Source organism: Phascolarctos cinereus, unplaced genomic scaffold (genome assembly GCF_003287225.1).
Source record: "Phascolarctos cinereus isolate Bilbo 61053 unplaced genomic scaffold, phaCin_HiC Scaffold_3;HRSCAF=262, whole genome shotgun sequence".
In the NCBI taxonomy this organism is placed as follows: Eukaryota; Metazoa; Chordata; class Mammalia; order Diprotodontia; family Phascolarctidae; genus Phascolarctos; species Phascolarctos cinereus.
In genome coordinates, this window is record NW_027555736.1 from 35,581,860 (window position 1) to 35,607,995 (window position 26,136).

General features: G+C 45.0%; 2 protein-coding genes across 8 annotated transcripts in view; one reads left to right on the forward strand and one right to left on the reverse strand.

Annotated features, from left to right (window-relative positions):
• Nucleotides 1–21,451, forward strand: part of SKIC8 (SKI8 subunit of superkiller complex) — a 40,948-nt gene extending 19,497 nt beyond the window's left edge. Inside the window, exons 12-14 of one of the 6 annotated variants that reach the window (XR_002322270.2) lie at nucleotides 3,545–3,650; nucleotides 14,748–14,793; nucleotides 18,479–21,451. Coding sequence is in view for 5 of the 6 variants with exons in the window: in XM_020975964.2 (XP_020831623.1) it covers nucleotides 3,545–3,634 (90 nt within the window). In the remaining variant the exon portion in view is untranslated. Of the gene's footprint in view, nucleotides 1–3,544; nucleotides 3,864–11,818; nucleotides 12,395–14,281; nucleotides 14,382–14,747; nucleotides 15,941–18,478 lie in introns of those variants that run through there. The other 5 variants (XM_020975964.2, XM_078150768.1, XM_020975965.2 and 2 more) reach the window with 5 other exon arrangements.
• On the reverse strand, nucleotides 5,683–23,081 carry DNAJA4 (DnaJ heat shock protein family (Hsp40) member A4). 2 transcript variants are annotated; one of them, XM_020975962.2, is made up of 9 exons: nucleotides 22,891–23,081; nucleotides 22,283–22,286; nucleotides 21,965–22,103; nucleotides 17,246–17,426; nucleotides 15,187–15,291; nucleotides 14,232–14,459; nucleotides 12,586–12,816; nucleotides 7,931–8,031; nucleotides 5,683–7,842 (listed from the first exon to the last, which is right to left on the reverse strand). In XM_020975962.2, exons 1-9 carry the CDS (start codon nucleotides 22,964–22,966, stop codon nucleotides 7,627–7,629), a joined length of 1,281 nt encoding a protein of 426 aa, XP_020831621.1. In that variant the 5' UTR covers nucleotides 22,967–23,081; the 3' UTR covers nucleotides 5,683–7,626. The 2 variants fall into 2 exon arrangements, with proteins under 2 accessions (XP_020831621.1, XP_020831620.1); XM_020975961.2 differs by lacking the exon at nucleotides 22,283–22,286 and having other exon boundaries at nucleotides 22,895–22,973.
• Between the last annotated feature and the right edge of the window lie 3,055 nt (nucleotides 23,082–26,136).

A 26,136-nucleotide genomic window follows, 5' to 3' on the forward strand; every position in this document is an offset into this window, starting at 1 on the left:
TCCTATCCTTTAAGACTCAGTGGAAATGTCTCTTCTTCTGTGAAACTGCTACACTGTCTTTCCTTCCCCCCCCTCAGAGCTCCTTTCCTTCCCCAAGCTTTCCTTCAGGAGCACTGGTGTTGGCCTGGCTTTTGTTGCTCTACTTTGGTTTCCTTTTATGCTTATTTCTGTAATGTGTCTCATCCCCTATTATTTAGTAAACCACACCTTGCACAGTGAGCATGTGCTTAATAAGTGTTTATGAAATTGAATTGGGCTGCAAACCTTAAGGCGAGTTTTTGAGGCCATTCTACCAGCTTTGGCCCCTGTTCAGTTAGAGTGGCCTGTGAAAATTCTGTACTTCAAAGGATGGAGAATCTTTCTGCCATTCATTCCATGAGCATTCATTATGTTCAGGTTGTAGTTCACTGTAGGAGAGATACAGAAATAAAGACACGGTGCCTGCCCTTAGAGAAGGCAGCGTCTGATAGATAAGGATCTTCCCGAAGTGGCTAATGGGCCAGAATATCTAGAGTGCTGGACTTGGGAGTTAGGAGGGCCCTGATGGGAAGCCATGTCTCCTTACCTACTCTGGGACTGTAGACGAGCCACGTAACTCTTAGGGCTTTCACCTCCTCGTCTCTGAAATGGGGTGTCCGCTTCTCTGGGTTGTTGTGAGGCAAAAGCGAAAGAATGCATGTAAAACATGTAGATATGTCAGAATGTGGTTGATCCCGTAAGACAGGTATACAGAGTGCTGTGAGGATTCAGAGAAATGACATTGGCTGGGGGGGAGTTGGAGGAGAAGTAGAGAGAGCGGATGGACAGGACCAACATCATCACTGGAGGGGGGCCTTGAAGGGTCAGGATTTCAGCAGGCAAAGATGGGAGCAAGAAGGGCATCCCAAGCATCAGGACCATGGGAGCAAAGGGACAGAGGCAGGAAATTATGGAAAGAGTGTAGGAAACTGCCGCTCAGGGCAGTGTGCCTGCACAGTGTGTGAGAGTGGTAGGAAATGCAGAAAACAGGCCAGAGCACTGAAGGCTGAAGAGTTTGGACTTTGTTAGTAGGCAAGACAGATTCCTTGACCATCTTTAAAGCAGGAGTAATGTGATTAGAGCTATGCTTTAGGAAGACAAAGGGACATCTTGTCAAGACCTCAGAGGCTTAGCTTCCCAATCAGATGTAGTCGAGGAAACCTGCATCCTCACAAAAAAAGTAGGTGCCACCAGCAGCTCTCATCCTGTATTGTGGCTGATGGGCTTTGTCTGGATACTACAGGAGCTGGAGAGAACTACATTTGACCATAGTCAGGCTTTGAAATCCTGTTTATCATTTTGAGACTCTTGAACGTACGTGGTCAGTGGGCAAACAGCCCAAGAGTTTTGATGTCAGTTGCCAAAACAAAACACACCTGGTTCAAATTGTGATTTGCCATATTTTAGACATGGAGTGATAGAATGTCTCTTAGAGGATCCCAGTTTTAGTACAGGGAGCTAGAAGTACTTGTACTGACAGTCTCTGCTTGCCTTTTTAAACTGGTGGAGGAGGGAAACCCTTGTGGATCCATTCATTTGCCTGCTGGTAAAGTGCTTTCAATTGTAAGTACTGTATAAACATGAAATGTCAAGTTTTCTTGGTGAATATTAAATAAAAAAGATGGCTCTCCATTATAGAAATTCACTCTTAATAAACCATGTCTTCATATGGATTTTGTGGGATTTTTCTCATTTTGATATAGATTGAAAAGAAATCTTCCTTTTCTCTCCCTTCCCCCTTTAATGACGGCTGTAATCACATGCACTTTGGTTTGAATTTTAATCTTCAAATAAATTGTTCCCAACAGTGTAGCCCAGCTCTTAGTTTTGACAAAAGTATGAAAGCTCCTGAACATGCATATTTTATTTGGAAGTCATAAATCATGTAGACAGCTGCTTATATCCTATTACCTGTCAGAGGTCGCCGTTCTCCAGTCAGGTGCTGTGTTTCATTCCAAACAGTTTGGCTTGGAGAAGGCCCTTTAATGGTGGCAGCTGTTTCAGGATGCCAGGTTGCATAAAGGAGACTATAACCTAGCATGCTTAAGCTCATTCACAAAATCGTGAAAGTCAAGTTTACAACCTGTAAGAAAACCTTCACTGTTTATTCCCTGGTAACTAATTCTACCTTGGGTTAAATTCTTACTGATAAGAGTTCTGTTCCCAGATGAGATTGGCTCTGTATTGTTCAGATGTAGAAAATTATTCCTAGGGAGAAGATAGAAATTCCTCATTTTGGACTGGGAAGAGGTGAAGAAAATGAATCTAATGACACTGTGAGGGAACTTTCACTTAAAAAAAGAATTTGGCCTTTTCTCCAACTGGTTTGACTAAACTATTGGGGATTAATTAATGACTTAAATTTAGGGTTTTCTGGTCACGGATTCAAAGGACCACCAGCAGAGTGAGATAACTAAGAGAAATTTGTGATGGGACAGTTTCAAAGTTCCCAAAGGAGAAATGACTCCAAGTCATTTGTGGGCTCTTTTCCTCCTAGAAACAAACTTGGGATTTGTTTGAGAACTCCCTAGTGTAGATTTATGGCCCAAGGGCCGCTGCTGAGTTTCAAATTGACCAGAGGAGGGGCTCCCTCATTTTACAGATCCAGAGGGGAGGGCACTTACCTGAGGTTTCCCTGGTAGTGGAAGGGGCAGAGCTGGGATTTGAACCCAGTTCTTCTGGCTCCAAATCTAGTCTCTTTTTCAGTACCCCCCAGGTTTGGTGTGGGTGATCTAGTTCCCCCACAGATACTGGCCCCTCTTGTGAATCTTTGTTCTTCAGAAATTTAGAGCTGAGAAGGACCTGGGAGATCATTATCAGCCCTGAGGAGACTGAGGCTGAGGGCAGCTGACTTGTCCAAGACCACACAGGCAGTAGGCAGCAGAGCCAGGATCTCATTGGAGGTTTTCTGACCTCACAGCCAGTGCTTCCTCGCTGACCCAGCCCTGTGTTCCCCTCAACAGGCTCTTCCTAACCTCTGACATCCAGGCCATGTGGTGGGACCAGAGAGGGTTCAGCCGAAGCTGACATGTGTCCTCTCCTCAAGGGCTGATAAATCTAGGAATGGGAAGGAAGAGCATTCTTTGTACAGCCACAGGCTGTGTGCCAAAGAGCAATATAGGAAGACCTAAGTTCCAGTCGGGCCTCAGACCCTTACGTAGCTGAGTGACCCTGGGCAAGTCACTTAACCACTGTCTGCCTCAGTTTCCTCATCTGTAAAATGGAGATAATGGTACCTACCTCCCAGGGTTGTCATGAGGAACCAGTGAGATGATGTATGAGTCAAGTGCTTTGCAAACTTGAAAGCCCACTAGAAATGCTTGAGCTGCTGATTATCTAGCTCATTATTTCTCTGGGATGAGAAATGGATGAGGAGCCCTCACCTCACTCCTCATTTTCTTCCATCTTCACAGTTCTGATGACGTTCTCTGTTCAGTGTAATGAAAAAATTTAGAAGTGTGTGCATCACCAAATCTGGGCAAAGGCATCAGTGGGTGTGACTTTCCTCCTTCCATTTCATTTGCAGGTCTGGGGAGTGAAATATAATGCAAACGGCTCCAAAATCGTGTCCGTTGGAGATGACCAAGAAATTCATATCTATGACTGTCCAACTTAATCACACTCCAGACCGGGTAGGCTAATGCTGGGGCGGGGGGGAAGGAAGGAATGCAGAGAGGGATGGACCACACCATTCCCCACCTTTGTACATGTTAACAGATGGACATATGGAACACTGCGTTGTGCAGAATCTTTGGTATTTTTGGATATTCTTGATAAGTACAAATTTATATGTAGTTGTCATTTTCGTTCTTTTAATAAAGAATGCCGTATTCTCTGCACAGGTATTTAGATGTAGTATAAAATGTCTTTTAAACGCCCTTATTCCCTTTCCCTTTTCAGATAGCCTAGTTTTCTCAAGTGGATGACCCGACTGGGTCTGAACAAATTCACTTGGGAAAAGAACCGTGAGTCACTTTAATTAACATCTCTTGAAATTCAATGTTACAGCTGGCAAGAAGAGACCAGCTTTGCTTCCAAGGAGCTGTCCAGTTACATAGCCTCTTCCCCTTTTATTTCAGTGCTTAAAACAAGGCTTACGCGCCACCTGACTAGAGGTATCGAATTGTCCTTTGGTTCCCACTGGTCTGGTTATCGAACAGACTTACCTGCCTGTCGGGTGTATTTTAAGTTACACAGAAGAAGTTATTGTTGTGCACTAAAATCGAACTTCCTGCTTGAAAGTTTCAGTCATTGAAACATTGTTTTGAAAAAAGAAATAACATTCCATATAGCTAGAAAAGAAGGAAGAGAAGTTGGACCAATAAGAAAAGAATTAAGAAAAAACAAAAAACTCAACTATATTTGACAAAAAGGCAAAAATTTTCCAATTCAGGAAAAGCCAATGATGTCTTTTTGGTTCTGGGGAATTGACAGCTTTCAGGGAGATATTTCAAAGCTAAGAATTGCTCAGTCATTTAAACACTGAGCCTCAGTTTCCCTAGGGACAGCATATTCAACTACTTACCTCTATAGAATGGTAGTGTGGAAAGCACTACTATAGAAATGGTTATGATACAGTGAACAGTGAAAGTGACTTGAGTGGAGTAGCGTCCCTTAGGAAGTAGCGGAAAGCTCTGCGCTTAGGATAAGCGAGAGGAGGTCAGAAAAAGATGATGTCATAGGAAACAGACTGGCACAAGGATGCACACAATTCCTCTTTTTTCAAAGTACAATCTTTAACCAAATTCCTTTCTTAATTCTCAGATGAAGTCATATTTTAATTCTCTTTTCCTTTTCCATAGTAATTAGAGAATTACTGTTAAGACTAGCATAGAATTTGTGAGAACTCAAGTGTTGGTACCATTCTGTCTCACCCCTAGCATGGTCTAGTCAGAGATGGATGGCTTGAGAGTTAGAAAATGTGTATTCAAGTCCAAGTGATGGGACTTGGTAAACCATGGAGCTTCTCTGAGCCTCAAATTTTCTTTACAAAATGGGGATAAAAATTATCTAAACTACCTACATTACAAGATGGTTGTATGGAAAATGGTTTGTAAACGATCAAGTGCCATATGTTAATGTGATCATGTTATCTTTATAAATTGACTTTTTTAAGGGTGCTTAACTTTCCTGTTAACACAAATTTTCTTAAAAGATCAGCTTATAGGGGCAGCTAGGTGGTGCAGTGGTTAGAGCTCTGGTCTTGGAGTCAGGAGGGCCTGAGTTCAAGTCCAGCCTCAGGCACTTGACATTTACTAGCTGTGTGACTCCGGGCAAGTCATGTCACCCTGACTGCCTCATCGAAAAGCAAAAAAAACCCCAACAAAGATCAGCTTATTCTTTAAATGTAAGTCATCACGATAATTGCATTACCTGATGTAGTTTTTTGACAGCTAGTATCTGTATCCTAGAAGCCACAGTCTAATACATTCATGCCTTTAATTAGGATGAAATAGCTATACTACCTGAAATAATAAATTTTTTCTTCGTATTTGTCAGTTACACAGTTAGGAAAAGTGATACAGCCAAGTCTTGTGTCTCTGACATCTTTTGCAATGATTCCATGGGGTCTGTTCACTGGGCTGGCAGGCCTCAAGCTTTGAAACTGGCAGTGAGTTTCCTGTCTTGGAACATCATGCTTTCAAAAAGAATAAAAGTCACGTATCTTTCAAATACCAGCGCAATTTTATTTTCAGAATGACTTTAAAATACAGGTGAAAAAATTATTTAAAGTAATGCCCCTCTGTGGTCCCCATCTAGACAGTCTACTTAAACCAACAGAAGAATATAGAAAAATAAAATTGTGATAGAACTAACATTGATAAGTACTAATCATTTTTGTTAAGAAAACACAAAGTGGCGAGGGTGGGGGAGCAGGAGCCTTGATTCAGTTTAAATGGAAAACTCCATTTGTGCACAGGGAGAAAGAAGTTCACCCAATTGCTCTGTCCTGTGCCAGAATGTTACTGGCCAGGCATTGTTTTTTCCTCTAAGCGCAAAGTCCCTCATATGCTTTGAGCACTTTTGGTCACTGGGAAAGGAACCATGAACATTGTAAAATGAGGCTTAGCTCTAGGTCTTAGCCCAGCAGTTATTACCTAGTCGCTGGACCTGCCTGCGTGTCTACATTGCCTCACACATAGGTCAGAACTCAAACAATGGCCGTTACCCACTGTAGCTAAGAGCATCGTAGCTAGATCAGGTCTGTTTCAATAGCAGTATCTTGGGTTTGGCATTTTTACATTTACTACAGGTTTGGAAGAACTTAGCTGATGCCATTTCCCATTTTACTGTCAACAGCCACACCTCAGTTGTGTGTGTGCTTGTCCACTAGAACAAAGCTCTTCAGGCTGGCCGACTTACAAATGCAGTGGAATTTGATGGGCAGGTCAAGGTTAGAGAGACGTGATGGGTTGGTCGTAAAGCGGAGAGACCCATTAATGGCCAGCGACAGAGCTGTCAGAGAACAGAAGTCCTCCGAAGACACGGCGGGACCACCAGCCTGGTATCCACCGTGCAGGAGCACAGCAGAGTAGAACAGAAAGAAATGCTCGTGCGAGTATGAAGGCAAAGTTCCTCAGTCATCACTTTTTTTTAAAAAGTTAAGTTTTATGGGGCAGCTAGTAAAGAAGTGGCAAACATCAGCGTATTGAACATGGTACGACTGACAGAATTTACAGATTGTTCCTGAAGCTGCTCAGACATGGAAATAGCTTGACTTGCTCCTATTTTACTGTAGACACCCCAGCACCCGAGGGCCATGTTTGTGGCTGGGAATGTAGAGAAGGATTCTCTACAGTGAAGCTCTTTGGCTTGGCTGGTGTTATACAGGGGGCCAGCCGGGAAAAAGCAATGTCACGTGGGCGACCAGCAGGCAGCGGGGCTGCAGCCAAGCTGTATTTTCAGTATCACCTCCAGACAGGCGGTTTGGTTGGGTTTTTCCTCATACCAACAAATGTTTCGGAAGGGTTAGTAGTAATATAAGAATCCAATCCAAAACTGCCTGGCAACTCCTCCAGGTGAGGAGAGTGACCTTAGCCCCCTGTGGAGAGTGGGCCGGGTGCTGCGGGCTGCCCTTCCCATCTCAGGGTGGCGAGGCGGGTGCCTCTCGGGCCTGGGTGCTCTCTTCCTTCCCCAGAGCGGCATCTTAGCAGCAGTGGGGGAGAGCCCAGAGATGATGGTATCACTCGCTGCTGTGGGCGCAGGCTGGGGTGGGCGTGGGCGCCCACAGCTGCCTGACTGCCCTAGGGCTCCAGCTCTGATACCTGAGAACTACAACTTTCAATCAGGGGCTTCCCGAAGCTACAACCTAGAAGTGTAAATGAAAAGATTCCATATGCAGACTAGATGTGATTTACACTTAGAAACATTTAAATATAAATTAAGCTATAACTTAAGATACAACCAAGAAAGGGGACACTCAGCAATTCCTTGTGCTGAGCTCACGCACTCTCACACACACACACACACACACACACACACACACACAACACACACACACACACACACACACACGACAGTCCAGACACAAGGCCATTAAAGCGATGCCATTTTCATTGTGCCAACTTTACATTCATCAGTTTGCTAGTCTGTGCACACCACGCCACGTCACGCTGTCTGGCACTGCACTCCTGCCCTGGGACCCTCATCATCCTCTTCGTACGCTTCTGCGCTGTGGCGCCAGTTTTGTTCGTTGGGGTTAAATTCCTTGAGTTCTACTTGATCCATGTCATCTGTGACTCTTATTTTTTGTCGTGGCGGCAGTAAAGCTTCTAACTGAGGCAGTTTATCTTGAGGAAGCCAGTGTTTTTCAGGAAAGATAACCTATGTTGAGGGGAAAAGCACACATAAATGGAAGAGAAAAGGTGTCATTGGAAGACATCTTTCATGTAGTAAGAGGAAACAAACTTACCAAGAACTGTATGATGAGGGAGCCTTTCTCTAGCGGTGATTTGTAGATGGGCATGCCTTCATTATGTACACATTTCAAGTCACCGTGCTTTATCACTTCACCTGTCCATAAGAGAGGTTGGTTTTATTAGGCCCTAAGAATGAATAGTCTCTAGTTCCATGGTACATTTGAATGCAACCTACATAATAAAGTGTCAGTGTGATGTTAAGCTGGGGGTGGGGGGAGGGGGTGGGGTGGCAAAGCCTTGGAAAAGTATTATTGAGTTTATGCAATCTGTAAAGTGTCCAATGGGAAATTTAGACACAAGAATTTCTGCTCCCCCCACCTCTTTCGCCAGCATTCAAAGACAAACTTTATGAACTTGTGGCTAACACAGGCTATGTTGCCTGTGAAGGGGGCGGTGAGGTCGAGAACAGCGTCTGTCATCCGAGAAGGGCTGGGCACAGAGGCAGCTGGGAGAGTGACGCTCAGTGTCGTATGTATGTACAGTTCATGAGCACCTGGCAATATCAGAGCAGATTGCCAAACCCTTTCCTTATAGCCACACACCTCAAAGATGCTTTTGGGAGCATTTTTCCCTTTGCCATCTGGCTTCCAACATTTAACCACATATTTCATCATGTACACTGGGGAAGAAGTTGGAGGATACAATATTATGCCACTGAATTCAGCCTGAAGATAACAGTGGTCACTAACCATTATCACGAGCATATGAGGGAAAAAAACGGGGTGGGGTGGGGTGGGGCTACCAACAAAGTAATGAAGGAAAGGAGAGGATCAATCTCCTTGTCTGACAAGCAAGGATGATTGTGGGGCAAATATTACTGTCACACACGCCAGCAGTAACACCTCATGTAGATGGATAACAGTCAGTCTGAATTCCTGCAGATGTGATACAAAGTCTCATCTCCTAGCAGTCTGACACCGTGTCAGAGTTGGAGCCCCTGCTGGGGACTAGGATGTTTTCTACCTCATTCAGGGTGGGAGAGTCTTTGACGACACCCCCAACATCAAGGGGACGCCTGGTGTTGGTCACGAGGGTCTACTAGCTCCTAAGTAATAGGAAGTTCCTCCTCCTAGAGCTGAAATCTGCCCTGTCTGTAACTATATATCACAACTACAGGCTTGCCAAGGTCCAGAGCACTCTTAGTTTGAGCAAAATAAGATTTTTAAAAATAATCCACAAGTGCAGGCCAGCAGAGACCTGACTTGACAGTATTTACATGGAAGAAAAGCTAGAAGTTCTAGCTGATCTCAAGCTTGAGCTGATTACTAGTTTGTTTTTGGGGGAGGGGGGCGGGGTGTGGGTGTGTTAAAGCTAATGTACTTTTTTAAAAGGCTGTAATAAAGAAGCACAGTAGTCAGGCCACTGGTTTACACTTAACTTACACTGGTTCTGCCCTCTGGAGCAGGGGCCGCTAACTCTGGCCTGAAGACCAAATGTTGCCTCTGCCTCTTTCTATCCAGCAGTCACTGCACTAAAAAGGTTTTGTTTTCTTTTCTTTTAAAGCATTAAGGGAGGCAGCTAGGTGGCGCAGTGGATAGAGAGCACTGGCCCTGAAGTCAGGAGGACCTGAGTTCAAATATGGCCTCAGACCAAACACTTGACACTTACTAGCTGTGTGACCCTGGACAAGTCACTTAACTCCAATTGCACAAAGCAAAACAAAGCATTAAGGGCACAGTTGGCTCAAGCTTAAAGGCCACTTAAACCTACAGCTATTTCTTCCACATAAATAAACATTGTCAAATCAGGTCTGTCTGCTGGGGGGGGCGGGGAGCACCATGGGGGGAGCCCCCCAATCATTTCCTTGTGCACATAATTTTTCCAATCTTTACAATCTCAGACATGCTCTTTTGGAATTTACTTACAAAACTATTTTATATCAAAAATTGTACTTTAAAAAGAAACCCAAGTCCATCAAGAAACTAATGCCTGCACAAATTAAGAAACAAAACTAAGAGTTATCGCAGAGACAACATGGTTTCCTATAGACTAGAGCTACACATCATGTAGGACAGGGAAGGAGCACAGAAATACTGCCTGGACTGTTGCTATTAGAATTCCTATGGTATGCTGCCAGGAAATGATTCCTCACTTAGAGACTTGTGCTGGAATGATAATAAACTATAGAAAACTATTCTAGAAACAGAACCAGGTATTCTTGCTGCTCAAGTAAGAATACAGAAACGTAAGAGGATAAGATGAATTTTTGTCCTTGCCCAGTTTTGCTTCTCAACCCTGAAGTCCCTCCCAAGTTGTCATTTTTCTGTGACAAGCCTGGGTCCTCTTTTAATATAATTGGATGACTTGTGTACATTTGGGCCCCTTGACATGTATTGTTTTTTACTATAATAATGAACAAGAGAACTGAGCATGAGCATAAATGTTGGTGAAAGGAGCAAAGTTGTATGCTGTCCTCAGGGAACACAAGATTTCCAGGCAAGTGGATTTTCAAACTGTAACAGCTTATTTCTTCAAATATTAAAACCTAATTTTCAACATTTCTGACAGAAATCTTTTAAATGGTCATTTTTATTCTACTTTAAACTTTTCTACTTTAAGTAACAATAAACAACCCTTTGTCACTTGCTTCTATACTATAATAAAGTAATACTCTTAAGCTTCATTAAGGCATATTCAGCTATGCATAGACCAGGCAGCCCATGAAAAATGTATTTTTCGTGGGCTGTGTGTTGTGCAGGCCTGTTTCATGTCCTCCACATATTTTGCAGGCTGCCCAAAATCCTTTGGTGGGCCATATGTTATGCAGGCCTGGTGTAGGCTAACACTAGGATTATTGTGGGGTTTGAGTTCTTTTATCTGTTTAGCTTTTCCATCTCTTTTTGGTGGCAGCTGTTAACTTCTTGCTGCTGGTACTGTGATTGCTTCTAGCAACGTGCCTCTCTTCCCTCTGTTCTGATTGGTTCTCAACTTAAGAACTAGACAACTGGTCTTGTCAGAAGTATGTCTAAAATAAAGTGACGCAGATGGAAATATGGAGACCTGAGGGGTTAGGAACAGTGTTAACAATGGACACCAGCCACCATGGCTACTGAATTCAGGTGTCAGTCTGGGAAGCTGACCTTTCTAGATGGGTACATCTCAGCATAAATATTACTGTAGAAGAAAAGGAGAGACACGTGTGGGACTGGAGAAATGTAAGAAAGGGATGGGAGAGGAAAAGGAGAACAGAAGAAGAGAAAGATGAGGGCGTTCTGCTAAGCAGAGTTTTCTCTGCCTTCATGGGCTAAAGCCTAGACATCTTCCTGCTTTTCCATCTCTCTCCCTTCAGTCTGAGAAGCCAGCAACAATGGTCTTGCTAAGTTCTCACACTGCTGCCGGGCCTGTAAGTGTGTGGGCCTCTTGGATACATCCTGGGTTCCCTGCTCCCCTCTCTTTTGGAGGTGGCAACTGTGCCCCTGAAACAGGTCCCCACAGTAGCAGGTACCGCATGGCACACGTGCTTCTTTAAGGAGTGGCTCAAACCCTCCCCTGCACCTACACTGCACTCCACCCCACCCCACTGTGTGGAAACCTAGGATCACACATGCTTCTTGTATTGTTTGTAAGGGGAGAAAATATTTAGAAATATATATTTCATATCATTCAAGCATGACTGGTAGAAAAGAAGAAAGAGGTATGGTGGGTGGGTGGAACAGATGAGTGAACACCAGAGAAGAGATGAGAGACTAGAGAGACATAGAAGAGATGATCCCTGGAGGGGCCAGTCAGTTCTGAAGTGTTAATTCATGACCCCGCTCCTCTTTACTCTCAGCTTTGGGCCACAGGGCGTCATCACTCAGTCTGGGCTTTGACCAACCAACCCATTGGCCATTTCACTCTTATTTCTGTTTCTTCAACCCTCGCTCCTTAAACCTATAAAGACTAATCGGAGTGGTGCAAACTCATCAACTGAGGGAGAAGTCATTGTGACCAGGCCAACGACATGGAGAAAACCTGTTAAAAAACGGCTCTCGTGAACCTTTCGTTCGAACCCTTCACAGACTTCACATCTGGACTCTAAGCCCTGTAACCCATTTACATCTGAGGGGTCGACTTCATCAGGCTCCTCCACAGTGTTTGGAAAAAACTACTACAACTGCTGCTGTTCTTTCAGAAGCCACTGCAGGATAAACTAAAACTGGGCAATCATTGGTCAAATATCTCTCTAGAAAAATTCCGTGTGTGTGTGTGTGTGTGTGTGTGTGTGTGTGTGTGTGTGTGTGTGTGTGTGTGTGTGTGTGTGTGTGACAGACTGAGATGTCTGTTTTTACTTTACCACCAGGGCCCAGAGGAGAGTGTGTAGATGTATTAATCTTTTTGTTTTTCTCCTTCATAGTATTTTCCCCCAGTTACATGTAAAGATAGTTTTCAACACTCTTTTTTGTAAAATTTTGAGTTTGGCTGGAGTAGTCTGGACCATTGCTATTGGAAAAAATAAACACATGGCCTAATGTCAATAGTGTTGTCTTCTTATAATAAAGGACAGAAAAGGGGGAATGGGGAGGCAGTAGGAGAACTGGAGGCAAAGTGAATTCACTGAGCTTGACTGAAGATGACTCGTGGTGAGTGACAGGAGCAGAGAAATCCCACCGAACTTTCACAGGCGAACATACAGAATGATATATAACAGACCTGCCCCAAAGCTCACCTGCCTTAGAAGTTATAACAAGAGTTCGATTATCCAGTGTTTTTATCGTCTTTTTGAAGCCACACAAAGCTTCAGTGAGCTGAATTTTCATTTTCATGATCAAGTCATGGCCTCTTCTCTGAAAGACACCATGATCCTTCTGGTCAAGCACGATGATGACATCACCAGGCTCCAGCTCAGGCTCCTGATCTCCTTCTCCATGAAACATAATCTTTTGTCCATCTTTCATACCTAGGAAACATCATCCCTTGTTGATTGACCATTCTCTTAAATACAGTCCTTTTTTGTAAGCCTTTTTTTCAAGGGGGGTGGGAGGAGATAAGCATTTGTATAGCACCTACTGTTATGTGCTGGGCACTGTGTTGAGCACTTTACAAATATCTCATTTCATCTTCACAACAACCCTTGAGAGAGGTAGGTGATATTATTATCCCCATTTTACAGTTGAGGAAACTGAGGCAGACAGAAGGTAAACGACTTGCTCAGGGTCACACAGCTACTAAGTGTCTAAGGCTAGATTTGAACTCGGGTCTTGCTGACTGCAGGCTCTGAGCTCTATCCACGGAGCCACCACCTGCCTCCAAGGCCTTCACAGGCATCTCTTTAACACGACCTCTGTAGCAGGGGGCTGGGATTATCACCACCTTTTTACAGATGGGAAGATAGGAAAGGAGAAGTCAAATGTTATAAGTCATGGTCATGCTGCCAAGTCAGTAGCAGTTTGGAATTGGACTAATGTTTCTATATGCCATTTGGACTTGTGTGTAGAGGTCACTCATAATTCTCATTCTGTGATATATGTAGGTGTAGCTTGCACTACTAAACCCTAGCAAAGTAATGCTGATATGCAGACACAGCAATAATGTAACTTGAAATTTAAAAGACTTAAAATTAGCACTGGACTTTTTGATAATGCTTTTGTTATTGTTTTTGCAAGGCAACTGGGGTTAAGTGACTTTGCCCAGGGTCACACAGCTAGTGTGTATCATGTGTCTGAGGCCAGATTCGAACTCAGGTCCTCCTGACTCCAGGGCCAGTGCTCTATCCATTGTGCCACCTAGCTACCCTGACACTGAGTTTTGTACTTTCTTCAGTAGTTAGATGGGGAATTGTTTGCTGTTTATAGAAGGTATTCATATATTGATTGGGCAGTTTTTTTTAAGAGGAGTTAAATTTGAAAGAAGGCTGTGATGTTGTCTGGTAGGCATCAAGAATGGCATTGAGCCTGATTCCTATGTTGGGACAACTGGATGGAGCAGGAAGGGAATATTATGATAAAATTTGGCTTCAGTCAAAAGGCCGCACTTAAGGACCTAGAAGGCCACAGGTTCCCTACCCCTGGGCTAAGCTTTTGAAAGATGGCAGGTCACAGTATCAAAAAAGGGGGAGAAGAGAAAAACCCAGAAAAGAAAGACTGCAGTTATCCACAAAGAAATCCTTGTGTCTATAATAGAGTTAGAGGCAAGAAGCATTAAGGAAAACATGACAAAATCTATGACAGATTTTATTTCTCCATCTATTGTGTTTAACTGGATTAGGACAGAACCTTATACAAGGATGAGAGCTTACTTGGATAACTGGATGTTCTCTGGGAAAAGAAGATCAGGGGTAGGGGTGGGAGGCTGATGTTAACCCTGGGGCCTCACCTTTTTCTATGTGAACTTCTATAATTTTTTTCTCTCTTACAACTTTACAGCCATTACAATTCTCACACCGGTCCTTGGGGTTAATTCGTTCACCTTGGCCTTTACATTCAAGACATACTGTTTGAATCTGCTGGACCATTCCTGGCCCAATCTGCTGGATGTGAATTTGCATTCCTCTCCCTTTGCAGATGGGGCATTTTTCAACGGATCCCTTTTTCCCACCAATTCCTAGGGAAGCAAAACAAAAATGATATTTATGATCTCCTCAGAGTTAATCAGAGCAAAAGAGTCCGAAAGCTATGATTGTGGCCACACGTTTATACTTTGACTGTTCCTTTGAAAACATTATGTACAGAATGAAATAGAAGACTTAAGTTAAAGAAACATTGAATGAAATAATTTTGTTTTGGTCTGAAGTTTCCTGAAGACCACCTTAAAAGGAGTACTTTTTTGTTGTTCAGTCATTTTTCAGTGCCGTCCATCTCTTCATGACCCTTTTCTGGGTTTTCTTGACAGAAACAGTGGAGTGGCTTGCCATTTCCTTCTCCAGCTCATTTTACAGGTGAGGAAACTGAGGCAGACAGGATTAAATGATTTGCCCAGAGTCACATAGCTAGCAAGTCTGAGGCCAGATTTGAACTCTGGAAGATGAGTCTTCCTGACTCCAAGCTCAGCACTCAATGCACCAGTTACAAAACGGTTTTGTTGCCTTTTTTTTTTTTAATGTGTATTAATAAATTCATAGACTTTGAAATGGCATAAAATTTCAGTTTTCTCTGGCAGGCAGTAAATTTATACTTTGTCAGAAAGCAAACTGTGTATGTAATAATGAAGAATTCTGGGGCAGTTGAGAGTGTGTGTTATATTTTACTTTATTAGTTTACAAGATATGTACATTTCACTCTAAAGTCTGGGAAGTATTCCTCCTGCCCCCCTCCCCCTCCAAATTCATTACCTTCACATTTTTCACAAATTACATTTTTCTGGAGTGCTAGTTTCCTTGTTACTCCATTATATATGTCTTCAAGCGATACAGACAACTGATGCACGACATTCTTGCCTTCCAAGAAAAAGTACAGCAATGTAAGGACAAATGCATTAGGAAACCTCATCGGTTCAGGCTTAATACGAGCCACCCTAAAACAGGACAGTGCTTCTGTCTTATCTAGTGTTTCTCTTTGGCCAGCAGGGGAATAAGCTCAGAGAGTTTTTCCATCTCTATATTTCAGTGAATTAGGCTGTTCTCATCACTTACAAGTTACCTCTTAATCTGAGAGTCCTGCATCTTAGTTTTAGCTAAAAATTTACTTCCCAAGTTAGTTTTCTTAGAGCAAATCTGAGTGAGGCAGAAAGGTCACCCTGTACTCAATATAAAGTAAAGCAATATAAACAAAGAGACTGTTTAAATAATAAGCCCACTGATTCCTGATAAACACTTAGTTGAAGCTTATTTCAGGAAGGTAAAAACCAGACTTCCAACCAAAAAACAAAAACAGACTTCCTAAATCACTAAAAAAGATTTTTTTTAAAGCAGCGAAATAAATATATAAGCTAAGTCTTAATGGACCTATTATTATAAATTTTTAAAAGCTTGATAGTTTTGTAGGAAGCAAAGAAATATAATAGGTTAAAGGAAGTGTACCCTAACCATTATTTGGGATGGAATGTATTAATATAATTCTCATTAAAATGGTGCATTTTAATTTTTAGTATTCTTTGTCTTTTTGGAACTGATAATCTAGGTCCTTCTAACGTGGGTTAGTAAATCAGTAAAAATAAGTACATTCATAAGTGCCTAACTTACTGAAGATCAGATATTTTGGCTACATTGAGAAAAAGCAAGTTAAAAGGGTTTCTAAGCAGTAAAAAAAGATTAAGCCTCCCCCTTTTTCAAAGGGCCCTATTTATTTTTAATTTACAAACAATTCTAATAAATTGGTCGTTTGTTTTTCCTAGCTGTACATCAGATTATAAACAGATTAATTAAAGGGTAGAAGAGAGATAAAGGGGAGTGGGGTAAGGGGGGGGGAGGGCAAGGTAACTGAGAAATACCAAAGAAAAATTCAGAAACAAATTACTCTGAAAAGCATAAGTCTGGGGCCATTCGTACCCCTAACAACATACCTCTATTGCTGCTGAAGGCACACTGCTGAGTTACCCCACCATATAATAACCCAAGTTCATAAAATACCTCAATTCAATTAGACAATAGGTAGAAGTGAGAGGGCGGGAGAAGCTTCAGTTAACTGGAATGTTCACCTTGTGGAACACCTCATTACCCAATAAAGGATCAATGAAGCTTTATTTTCTACTTTGAACACAAGGCAGGCAGAGCCCAGCAACCAGGGAAGCTGATTCAATCAAAGAGCATTTATTTAAGCAACAGTTAGATGCCAGGTGCTGTGCTAAGCAACTGATTTTGTTGGTATATGGGCAAGGCATTTAAAAAACCCCCCACACTTGTCTTGTGGAGGGGGAGGGGAAGAAGACTATTTGGTTTCTAAGCAATTCTTTGTAACAGAGGTTTGTAACCTCTTTGGGGGAATGTCATGGCACTCTGACACTTTGGCAGGCTGGTGAAAACCTTTGAACTTCTTTTCTCAGAATAATGTTTGTTGCCTACATTCGTAACTGAAGGAAATGTTAAATCTCACTTATTAGTGAAAATAAAAGTTTTTTTCCTATCCAAATTCACCCCCCCCAATCTATTCCTGTACTCCCAGAACCCCTGTTCTATAAGGAATATTTTACCTTTATATTAGTAAACTAAAGAATACCTAGTAACAATGAACTTACAAGACAAATTATTTCTAGTACTCAGTATTACCTATATTCACATAATCCAGAAGATAATTAGGGTTAGACTACTATATAGAAGTATATAAAAGTTCAGTCTTTTTAATTCTCTTGTTTATTATGAACTTAAGAGTGGCATAGGAGAGGGCCCTTGTGTGTATGGTTCTGGTACATTTAAGACTTTTAACCTTTAAAAGGATCCCCCCCCCCCCATTTACCTCTTCTCTCTCTAGTCATCCGGCCTCCACCGCCAAAGAACATGTCAAAGATGTCCATGGGTGAGGAGAAGTTTCCGCTCGCTGTGCCTCCTTCTTTAATAGCCTGCTCCCCGCCCTGGTCATAAATTTCCCTTTTCTTTACATCTGAAAGTACTTCATAAGCCTGGGAGATGAGTTTAAACTTGAAAACAAAAACAACAACGAAGCCAGAGACTTGAGCAGAACAGCTTTAACAGGCAGAGCTATCACCTGAGTCAGAGCAGTTATCTTTCCTGTGTACTGTTCCAATAATGGCAGCTTGGTGACTGTGAGGGTTACACCAAAGGGCTTCCCTTGGTGATTGACAGGACTACTTTGTACCAACTTTTACAGATGAGGGGAGAAGCAGGCTTCCTCAGAGGGGCCCAGTGTTGCCAGCCAATGTCAGAATCAGGATTTGATTCTTGGGGGCTCATGTTCCAGGTACCATGTGGGGGCATCCTGTTTCCCTTTTCCTCCTCACTCTCTGGTGGCTCATGTGGCCAAGACAGTTCACCTCCATGACTGTCCTGTTTTTCCTATGTATGTAACATGTGCAGGTTTATGTTGAATTATGACTTGAATTATGACTTCACATGCTTTCTGTGAGGCTCAAGGAACCCTTGTTAAATCTTGAAGCCTACATTTATAATGCATATTGTGATAGAGCTGAAATGTTTCTGTGCATTTATTTGTACGTTATTTCTTTGAGGAAGTAGCTATTATCAGCCCCCTTTTGCAGACAGGGAAACACGTAGCACCTTAAATAACACAAAGAGAATTAGGACTTTGGAACTGAAACTCAGGTCAAGCTGCCCTCAGAAACTGGTGAGTCTCAAACTCACAATGGCTAAGTCCACCATAAAAATCACAATGAAAAACATTAACTGACTACCCACGAGGATAAGGCTGATTCAGGCTCAGATAGTTTTAGTAGCTTTAAATAGCCCTTTTTTTCACTGTAGTAAGTGAAGTTAAGTGCTTCGATAAGTTTGCCCTTCAAACCACTGGTAATTTGTCATTTAAAGATAAAAAGTATAGAGAAGTTCAAACTTTTAAATTTTTGTGTTTATTATGAACTTTAAAAACAAGCATGAACCCATTAAACATATAACGAACAGAAAAGAGGATTTGTACATGACACTGAACTTTTTGCACATAGTTTTAAAGTATGTTAAATTAAACACTAAATAGCTTGTCTGTGGCTTCTTCTAGCACTAGACATTCAGTCTGAATACTATGGCCAAAGAGACGAAGACAATGGAACTGGCCCCAGCGTCATCAGTACCTCCAAAGTTTGGTCGGTACTTCCATCTACAAATAACTGAGCCCTGCCCACTAATGGGTCGTTTTAGCTTATAAAAATTAAAAGTGGCCCAAGCTGACTTGCTGCCTCACTGATACTATATATTCTGATCTCCCCCAGTTACACTGCTGGCCCTAAGCTGGTGGAGTCTGTATACAAACAGCTTGACCACGAAGCCCAGCTTCCAAGTAATGCTGATACTTAGCAACAACCCACAACAAGATGGAATGAGGAGCCGCAAGCCTTCCTTGCACTGGGGGAGGGAGGGAAAGAGGGCTTACTCTCTTCACTGTGTGTCATGAATAAGAACAAAACAGCGGATTAGGAGCCCTGACAGAAGAAACCAGATTTGGTAGCTGCGTCAGGACTTTCAAGTGTCGCCTCACCATTTCCTCCCACAAGAACTCTGGGGTTGGAGTTTGTCAGAGAAACCATCCTCCGCAGAGGCCATCCAAGTTATGGGCCTTGTTATTCTCCCTTGTGAAAACCCCCATCTCCTTTTTTTTTGCCTCTTATACTCATTAAGTGTGCCAGTCCACTACTCACTTTTCCCTTCTTTTGTGACATGAGGGGTCTGGACTAGGATTTCTTCTCTAACATGGTGTAATGTTCTTGCCTGTTTCCTCCACTAAGATACAGCAGCGGGTGCCATTTGGTGCTTTCCACTTGAGAGCTTTTCCCATAGACTTAGAAAAGGGATATTGGATTTGGAGTCTGAGGACTTGAGTTCCAATTCCAGCTCTTACTTTATTTACTAACTGTGTCATGATCTTAGTTTAGGCAAGTTCACTTCATCCGATCTGTAAAAAATAAGGTTTGGCTAGCAAATCCCTTCCAACTCAAGCTGTGATTCTCTTCCTTAGTCTTAGATAAGGACAAGCTGGAAAGGACAAGCTAGTCCCTAACTCTCCCCGTGCCCCCCCCCCCTTCAGACCCATATTTAAAACCAACTCAAGAAGACAACCTTGGATAAATTAGGCCACGGGTAGGTTTGGGGTAGGGTGGGGTGTGTGCAGTATCTTAAAGCTAACTAAAATGGGTCTCTAAGCCTCTATACTGACACTTACTTCAACACTCAATTATGAAAATATTCTAGTACAGCCAAAGAATTATATATAAACATCGAAAATGTTAATACATAAAACAACCTGCACAAATATTTCCTTAGCCAACCCTACCTAGAATCCCATAAAGCAATGGTTGGCACTGCCCTCAAGAAGGAACTTGCTTTCCACCAGCAGGGATAGGTATAATTCAAAAGAGGTGGACCTCAATGACATCCTTCACAGTAAAAGAGAATTAACTTAGTGAATGCCTAAGGTTAAAGAGAAGGAATACATTCTGCCGGGGAAGGGAGGGGGAGGAAGGAGTGAATGGCAGAGCTAAATGGGAAAGATTTCTTCAAGAAAAAGGGGCTTATGGCTGAAGGTGAATTTGTAGAGTGTGAGGGGACTGCAGGGAGCAAATGGGCACTAGGAAGTGGCAGAACTGAGACCAGCTAGAATTCTAGCCAAAACTCTGCCAAGCTAGAATGGACCAGCTGAATATTTGAAGGGGAATAATGGGAAAGGAGGCTGGATGATTTAAATGCCAGAGAGGTTAAGGATTCTATATTTTATCTTGTTTGGCTGTGAGGTTTTTGATCTGGGGATTGATAAGGACCAAAAATCATGTGCTTTGAAAAAGCAATCTAAGATGACCATTTTGGAAAATTACAACTCAGTTTGTTTATAAAGCCTTTAAGAATCTTGAATCACATTTTCCAAGAACAAGAAATAAGATCATCCATGATGCCGACTGCATCTTTAGAGCTGACTAGCAAGCAGCACATGAGACGTTAAAATGACCTACGTAAGACAACAGAAAATTAGTCGTCCCCTAAATATAGATGAGAATGAACATAAGTGGGCAAGAGACAAATGGCCTAACAGCAAGTATTTTAAACTTGTGACGATGGCCACTGTTCACATAAAGTACACGTAGCTAAATATAAATATTCCATCAGTGCCCAGGCAAATGCTCTGAAGCAGCTCCCACTCTGAAATGAGTAAGGCAGACAGGGATTTTGATAGCTTGGTTGTTGCCATAGGTACTAAACAGAAGCCTATGGTTAACTGTGGCGAGCTAGCCGGCTTCAAGTGCCCCCTGGAGCCAGCTTCAGACCAAAGGAGCAGGAAGCCCACAGAGCTTACTTGAAAATGACAAAGCATAAAGGACACACTTTATCTGATCCGGGGAAGGAGAAGGACCATGGTGCCTTTCTCCAGAATGTAGTGTGTGACAGTCATCTTTTTGTTTTAGGTCAGGGGACAGTAACCATCAAAAGTATGAAATCCAGCACTTGTACAGAAAGCGTTCCTCTTGTTTGCTTGTTTATTTGAGACTGGGTCTCTGGATCACCCAGGTTGGAAATGAAGGGGGCTCCTTATCAGCCCAACCCAGAGACCGGAAGGAAGCTTTTGACCCCAGTGGAGTGGCCCACCCTTCTCACCCCAAGCTCACCACGGTGCTGCTTAGTGAGAACACTCAATTCTGGCTTTAGCCCTACTATATACGTGTCACTGAGTCACTGAGTCCTGGAGACTCACTAGTCTCAGCATCCACCTTGATATTACAGGCTAACATCTGGCTCTACGGTTTCTAGTTCTCATTTTTACACCTGGCAAAATTTTCTCAGCTTAATTAATGGGGGAGAGTTGGATACTGACATGTACCTCATTTGTGACCATAGAGAAACTAAGTGAATTTGTCCTCTGTAAAAAACATTACGGTTTTGTATAAATGAGGTTACTGTTATAACTATCCTATGTTCACTTTTGAGCTTTTCTTAGACTACTCTGTGTCCGTTTAAAGCTCTGTATATAAACATTTGTGAAAAGTTGTGTTTTGGTTTTTTTTTTATTTTTTGATGACCATCCGTGCCGGTCCTCCTCCACTCATCCCCCTGATTTTCCCAAGGTGACAGCTTTGACCCTGACAGAGCCACCGCGGCTACTGTTCTCCCATGGAGGAAAAAAAAAAAAGATCGTTGGTCCTGCGGGTAATTCTGCACCCTGAGAAATGCTTGCTAGGGCTGACAGTTACCGGCTGTCCCGGCCCAGCCGCGCTGAAGGTGCCCACAGACCACGATTAAACCCTGCCCGCTTTTGATAAAGTTCCTTCCCCCTTCTTCCTCTCCTGCGCCCTGTGCCCACAGCTCCAGCCGGGCTCCCGTTTCCTGGGGTCTCAATGATTAAAGATTCTTCCCCCGTCAACTTTCAACGCCCAGGGCCGGGGGGCGCGGGACGCCGGCGGCCGGCCGCGTCCTCTCCATCCCTCTCCCTCATCCTCCTCCGCCCGGCCTGGGGCAGGACCCCGGGGGGGGGGTACCGCACCTCACCCCCCCCCCGCCTCACCTTCTCGCCTTCGTCTGGGTTCTTGTCCGGGTGGTACTTGAGGGCCAGCTTCCGATAAGCCTTCTTGATCTCCTCGTGGGCGGCGCTGGGCTTCACCCCCAGGATGTCATAATACTTGGTCTCCTTCACCATCTTTGCTCTGCGGGAGGGGACGGTGGGTCAGGCGGGCGAAGGAGCCCCGAGGAGCCGGGGAGAGACGGGCCGGACGACCGGACGGACTGGCTGAGAAGGCGGCGGCGGCGGCTGCCCAAGGGGCGCGGACTGCTGCCGCCCTCGGACCCCAAGTCGGTCCGGCCGCCCAGCCGCAGCCCCAGCTACCCGGCTAGCTCCGGCGCCGGCCCCGGCCCGCAGCCGCAGCTCCCGGAGCTCCCGGCAGCGGCCGCGGCTCCCCGCCCGAGGACGCCCCCAGCTGTCGCGGTCGCCTCCCACCCGCCCCTGTCCTGTGTCAGTTGCACAGACGACCCCCGGGCACCTCCGCGGCCGCTTTTATGGGTCGCCGGCGGAAGGTTCCTCCGCGCACTGGTGACGCCACAGTGGCCCTAGAACGTTCGCGGAGGCTCCCGAGGGCTGCGCGGACGGAGGAGCTTTGGCCAAGGTTGGGGGGAGGAGGATTCCCCCCGCCCCGGGCGCTTCCCTCCCCCCTGCCCCGCGGGCTACCCCTCCCGCTAAGGGCTTCCCCTTCCTCGGTGACCTCCTCACCTGGGCACTCCTTCTCCGTAGGGACCCCTGTTCCCCCGAAGATCCCCTTCCCCTTGGGGCTCCCCTTCCCCCAATGGAACCCTCGTTCCCCCTGGACACCCCTTCCCCACTTGGGGATCTCTCCCCTGGGCACCCCTTCCCCTTAGGGACCCCTGTTCCCCCTGAAGATCCCTTCCCCCTTGGGGATCCCTCGCCTGGGCACCCCTTCCCGCGGCACACCGCACCACTCACTCGGGCTCGGGGGGGTTCGGTCCGTCCCTCCGCCTCCCCGGAGGTCCAGTTCTGGCCGCCGCCCCGGGCCATTTCGGAGGCCTCGGGCGGCTCGGCTGTGGTGTCGGCGATAGTGGTGAGCGGACAGGGGCCCGGGGCCTCGGAGCGGTGGGGCTGGGGGCCGCGGGGCGGCGGCGGCGGGGCGGGAGGCGGTGGCTGCTCGGGCGGCGGCGGGGGGGCCGCGGGCCGGGCGGGCCGGGCGGGGACGGGAGGCGGGGCGGCGGGGCGGCGGGCGCGGAGCCGGCCCCGGCTGACGGCCGGACGCGCTCACTCTGGCGGCAGGGTGGGTGCGCGGAGCTCCCTCCGAGCAGGTCTTAGACGGAGAGAGGGAAAGGGCACTGGGGGCGAGGTGGGCGGCCCGGGGGCGAGTGACCCCCGGCCGGTCTGGTGAGCGGATCCAGCCTGGCCTCCCACCTGGGTGTGGTCCTGCGCGCACCTCTGTGCGGTAGATGGGGCGAGGGTGGGGCACTGATGAAGTCGGGGCGGGGGCAGTGACCTAGGGGCCGATCGGACCGCTGGGAGCCCCCTAGTTTTACGGAGCGGGAAGCCGATGCCCTTGGAGGGGAGGACACAAGTGCCCGAGGGTCACACAAGTTCGAAGGGACCTCAGCGCCATCTGGGCAGCCCCCTTCTTTTACTGAACAGGAAACTGAGGCCCAAGGAGGGGAGCAGAGGGGACTCGTCCTACACAAAGGTCACAAAATCAGTGACCCAAGGTTCAAGTGCTTTTTCCACTATGCCACACACATTGCCTTCGAAGATGGGGGGTGGGGGACGTTTCCGTGGGATTTGGTAACTGGGAGGCGGAAGTGATAGAAGAAATGATGGAAGGGGGAGGAAGTGATGGCTGGGAGAAGCAGGATGGGAAAGGAGTTGTGATGGCAGGGAGGAGATGCCAGGGAGGATGGGGAAGGAGTGATGTCAGAGAGGAGAAGGTGATGAGAAGTTTTTTGGGTTGGAGAGGGTTGGTGATGAACGAGGAGGTGGTAATGGTGAAGGAAGGGGGTGGAAAAGAGATGTAATTAGTAGTGATAGAACGTAAAGGTAGTTGTGTTTGGAAGAGGTGATTCCTGTTATTTGAGGGAAGAAGTAATGAGAGTGAGATAGGAGAGGTGAGTAGGGAAGATGACATGGGGGTGGTGGTAGGCAGGGGTGGTGATATCCCTGATTGGCAAGGGGAAGAGGAGGGTCAATAACAGTAGAAAAAGGGGGAAAGAAATTCGTGACAGAGGTTTGAGGAAGACCAGGTAATGGAGATGATGGTGGGGGTGGGGTGGTCACTATAAGAAGCAAGGATGGTGTCAGAGGGTCTCTATGGGAGCAGGTGGATTTGATGGCGGGTTTTATAAGTAGTTGAGACTCAGTGGTTATTCTATCAAGAACCTGAAGCAGATTTTGTCTGTCATCTCAGTTTACTAGAAAGATGATTCACACACCTGAGAGCTTAGGTGGAGTATAAAGGAAAGACCCAAGAATTCTGATCTAGTCTGAAGACCTGGGTTCCAGGTCTTTCCTCTGTCATTTAGCAGCTGGTCATCCTTGGGCAATTCACAACTATTTTCTCCCAGAATAGAGATGAGGAAAGTAGTTGATAATTATAAAGTGCTGTTGTCTCGAGCAAAACGTGTGCATTTTTTGTCTGATTACCCTCATTTAGTATAGACAGATCCGTCATGGTCTAAACTGATCCTGAAGATTAAGAAGAAAGGAATTTTGGAGGTTGCCGCTGAGGGTTCTTCGGTGCCCTCTGAAGTTTGTCTTTGACCTCAAAAGCTCAAAATTGCGCTGTATTCAGAAAGGGGGCCACAGCAGGACTTCCCCAGGTTGGGAGGCCAGCCTTGTCTGTAGCAAGGGAGAGGGCTAAAAGGGTGGATAGAAAGTGACCCTAAGCTAAGTGTTATCAAATAGAAACAGTTTTGACTCCCTGCTCAGCCCCAGGCTGATCTGAAACTTTGAAAAGTGGTTTCCTTGGGGCGTTTTTTTAAAAACACCCATCTAACAAAAACCAAACATTCAAAAAGAAAGGATGGGGGGCTGGGGGAAGGTTTATGCTGTTTTTTGCATTTCTGGTTTAGAGGTGTTCCCCTTAGTTTTTTCTTAGAGTCTCTTTCCTTTGAGCTGTGTGCATCTGTGTGTGTGTGTGTGTGTGTGTGTGTGTGTGTGTATGTGTGTGTTCCATATTAGATAATGGCTGAGGACACTGTACATACACACCCCTTGATTCCCATGATGTCCTTTTAGTTGAATTTGGAGGGGCGAAGTGGAGTGGAGTTTGACTTGGCCAGTTGTTTTATTGAAAGGACCTATTGATAGAGTGGGTGTGTCATAGACAAGTTATCTAATTGGCCTGAGAAAGGAGAGGCAGTGCGGTATAGTGGATAGCACTGGCCTCTACCACTATATATACATATATATGTATGTGTGTGTGTATAAGTATATATATGTATGTGTGTGTGTGTATATGTGTGTGTGTGTGTGTGTGTGTGTATGTATGTATGTATGTATAGAGCTGAGAGGATACATCCTGCTAAGGGCAAGATCACTTAACCTCTCAATGCTCCAGACAACTTTCTGAGATTCAGTTGTAGAGAAAGTGCCTATATTGATATTGGTAGAGAAAACTTCTCTCTGGGAGCTCCATAACAGTAATTAATTCACAGATCTGATCTGGAGAGAACAAACATTTGAAAGCAAAAGAAATGTTTTTCTACAGTTTTCCATTGGGCAAAGTGTGAATAGCATTGGCAAGGGAAGTCAAAAGCCTTGGGGTCTGGTTCCTGACCTGTTACTCTGGGCTCTGGGACTGTGTCATGGGCAGGCTGCCTCTGCTTCTGGGCCTCCTTTAGCTGTCAGATGGAGGAGGGGGGTTTCGTTGCATTGATTCCTACCATCCCTAAGATGCCAAGGTGCCTCTTTCATTGTCTAAGGTTGACCAGCACATCACTCCTAACCATCCTTTCCCCCTTTCACAGCAAATCTCAGAAAGAAGGTAGGATGGAGAGATTGCCAGGCTTATTAGGCAGAAGGAAATGGAAAGGCCCAGTAACTTCCTCTAGTTACTTCACCCCAGTCATGGGAGACCTGGGCCTTGAATTCTGGGACAGAATTTTGAGAAGTATTTTTTGGAGAGAGCTGAGAATTGATGTTGCAGAGCCACAGGCCAGTTATACACAGAGAGCCATGGTGTTGGGGGGGAAACAGGC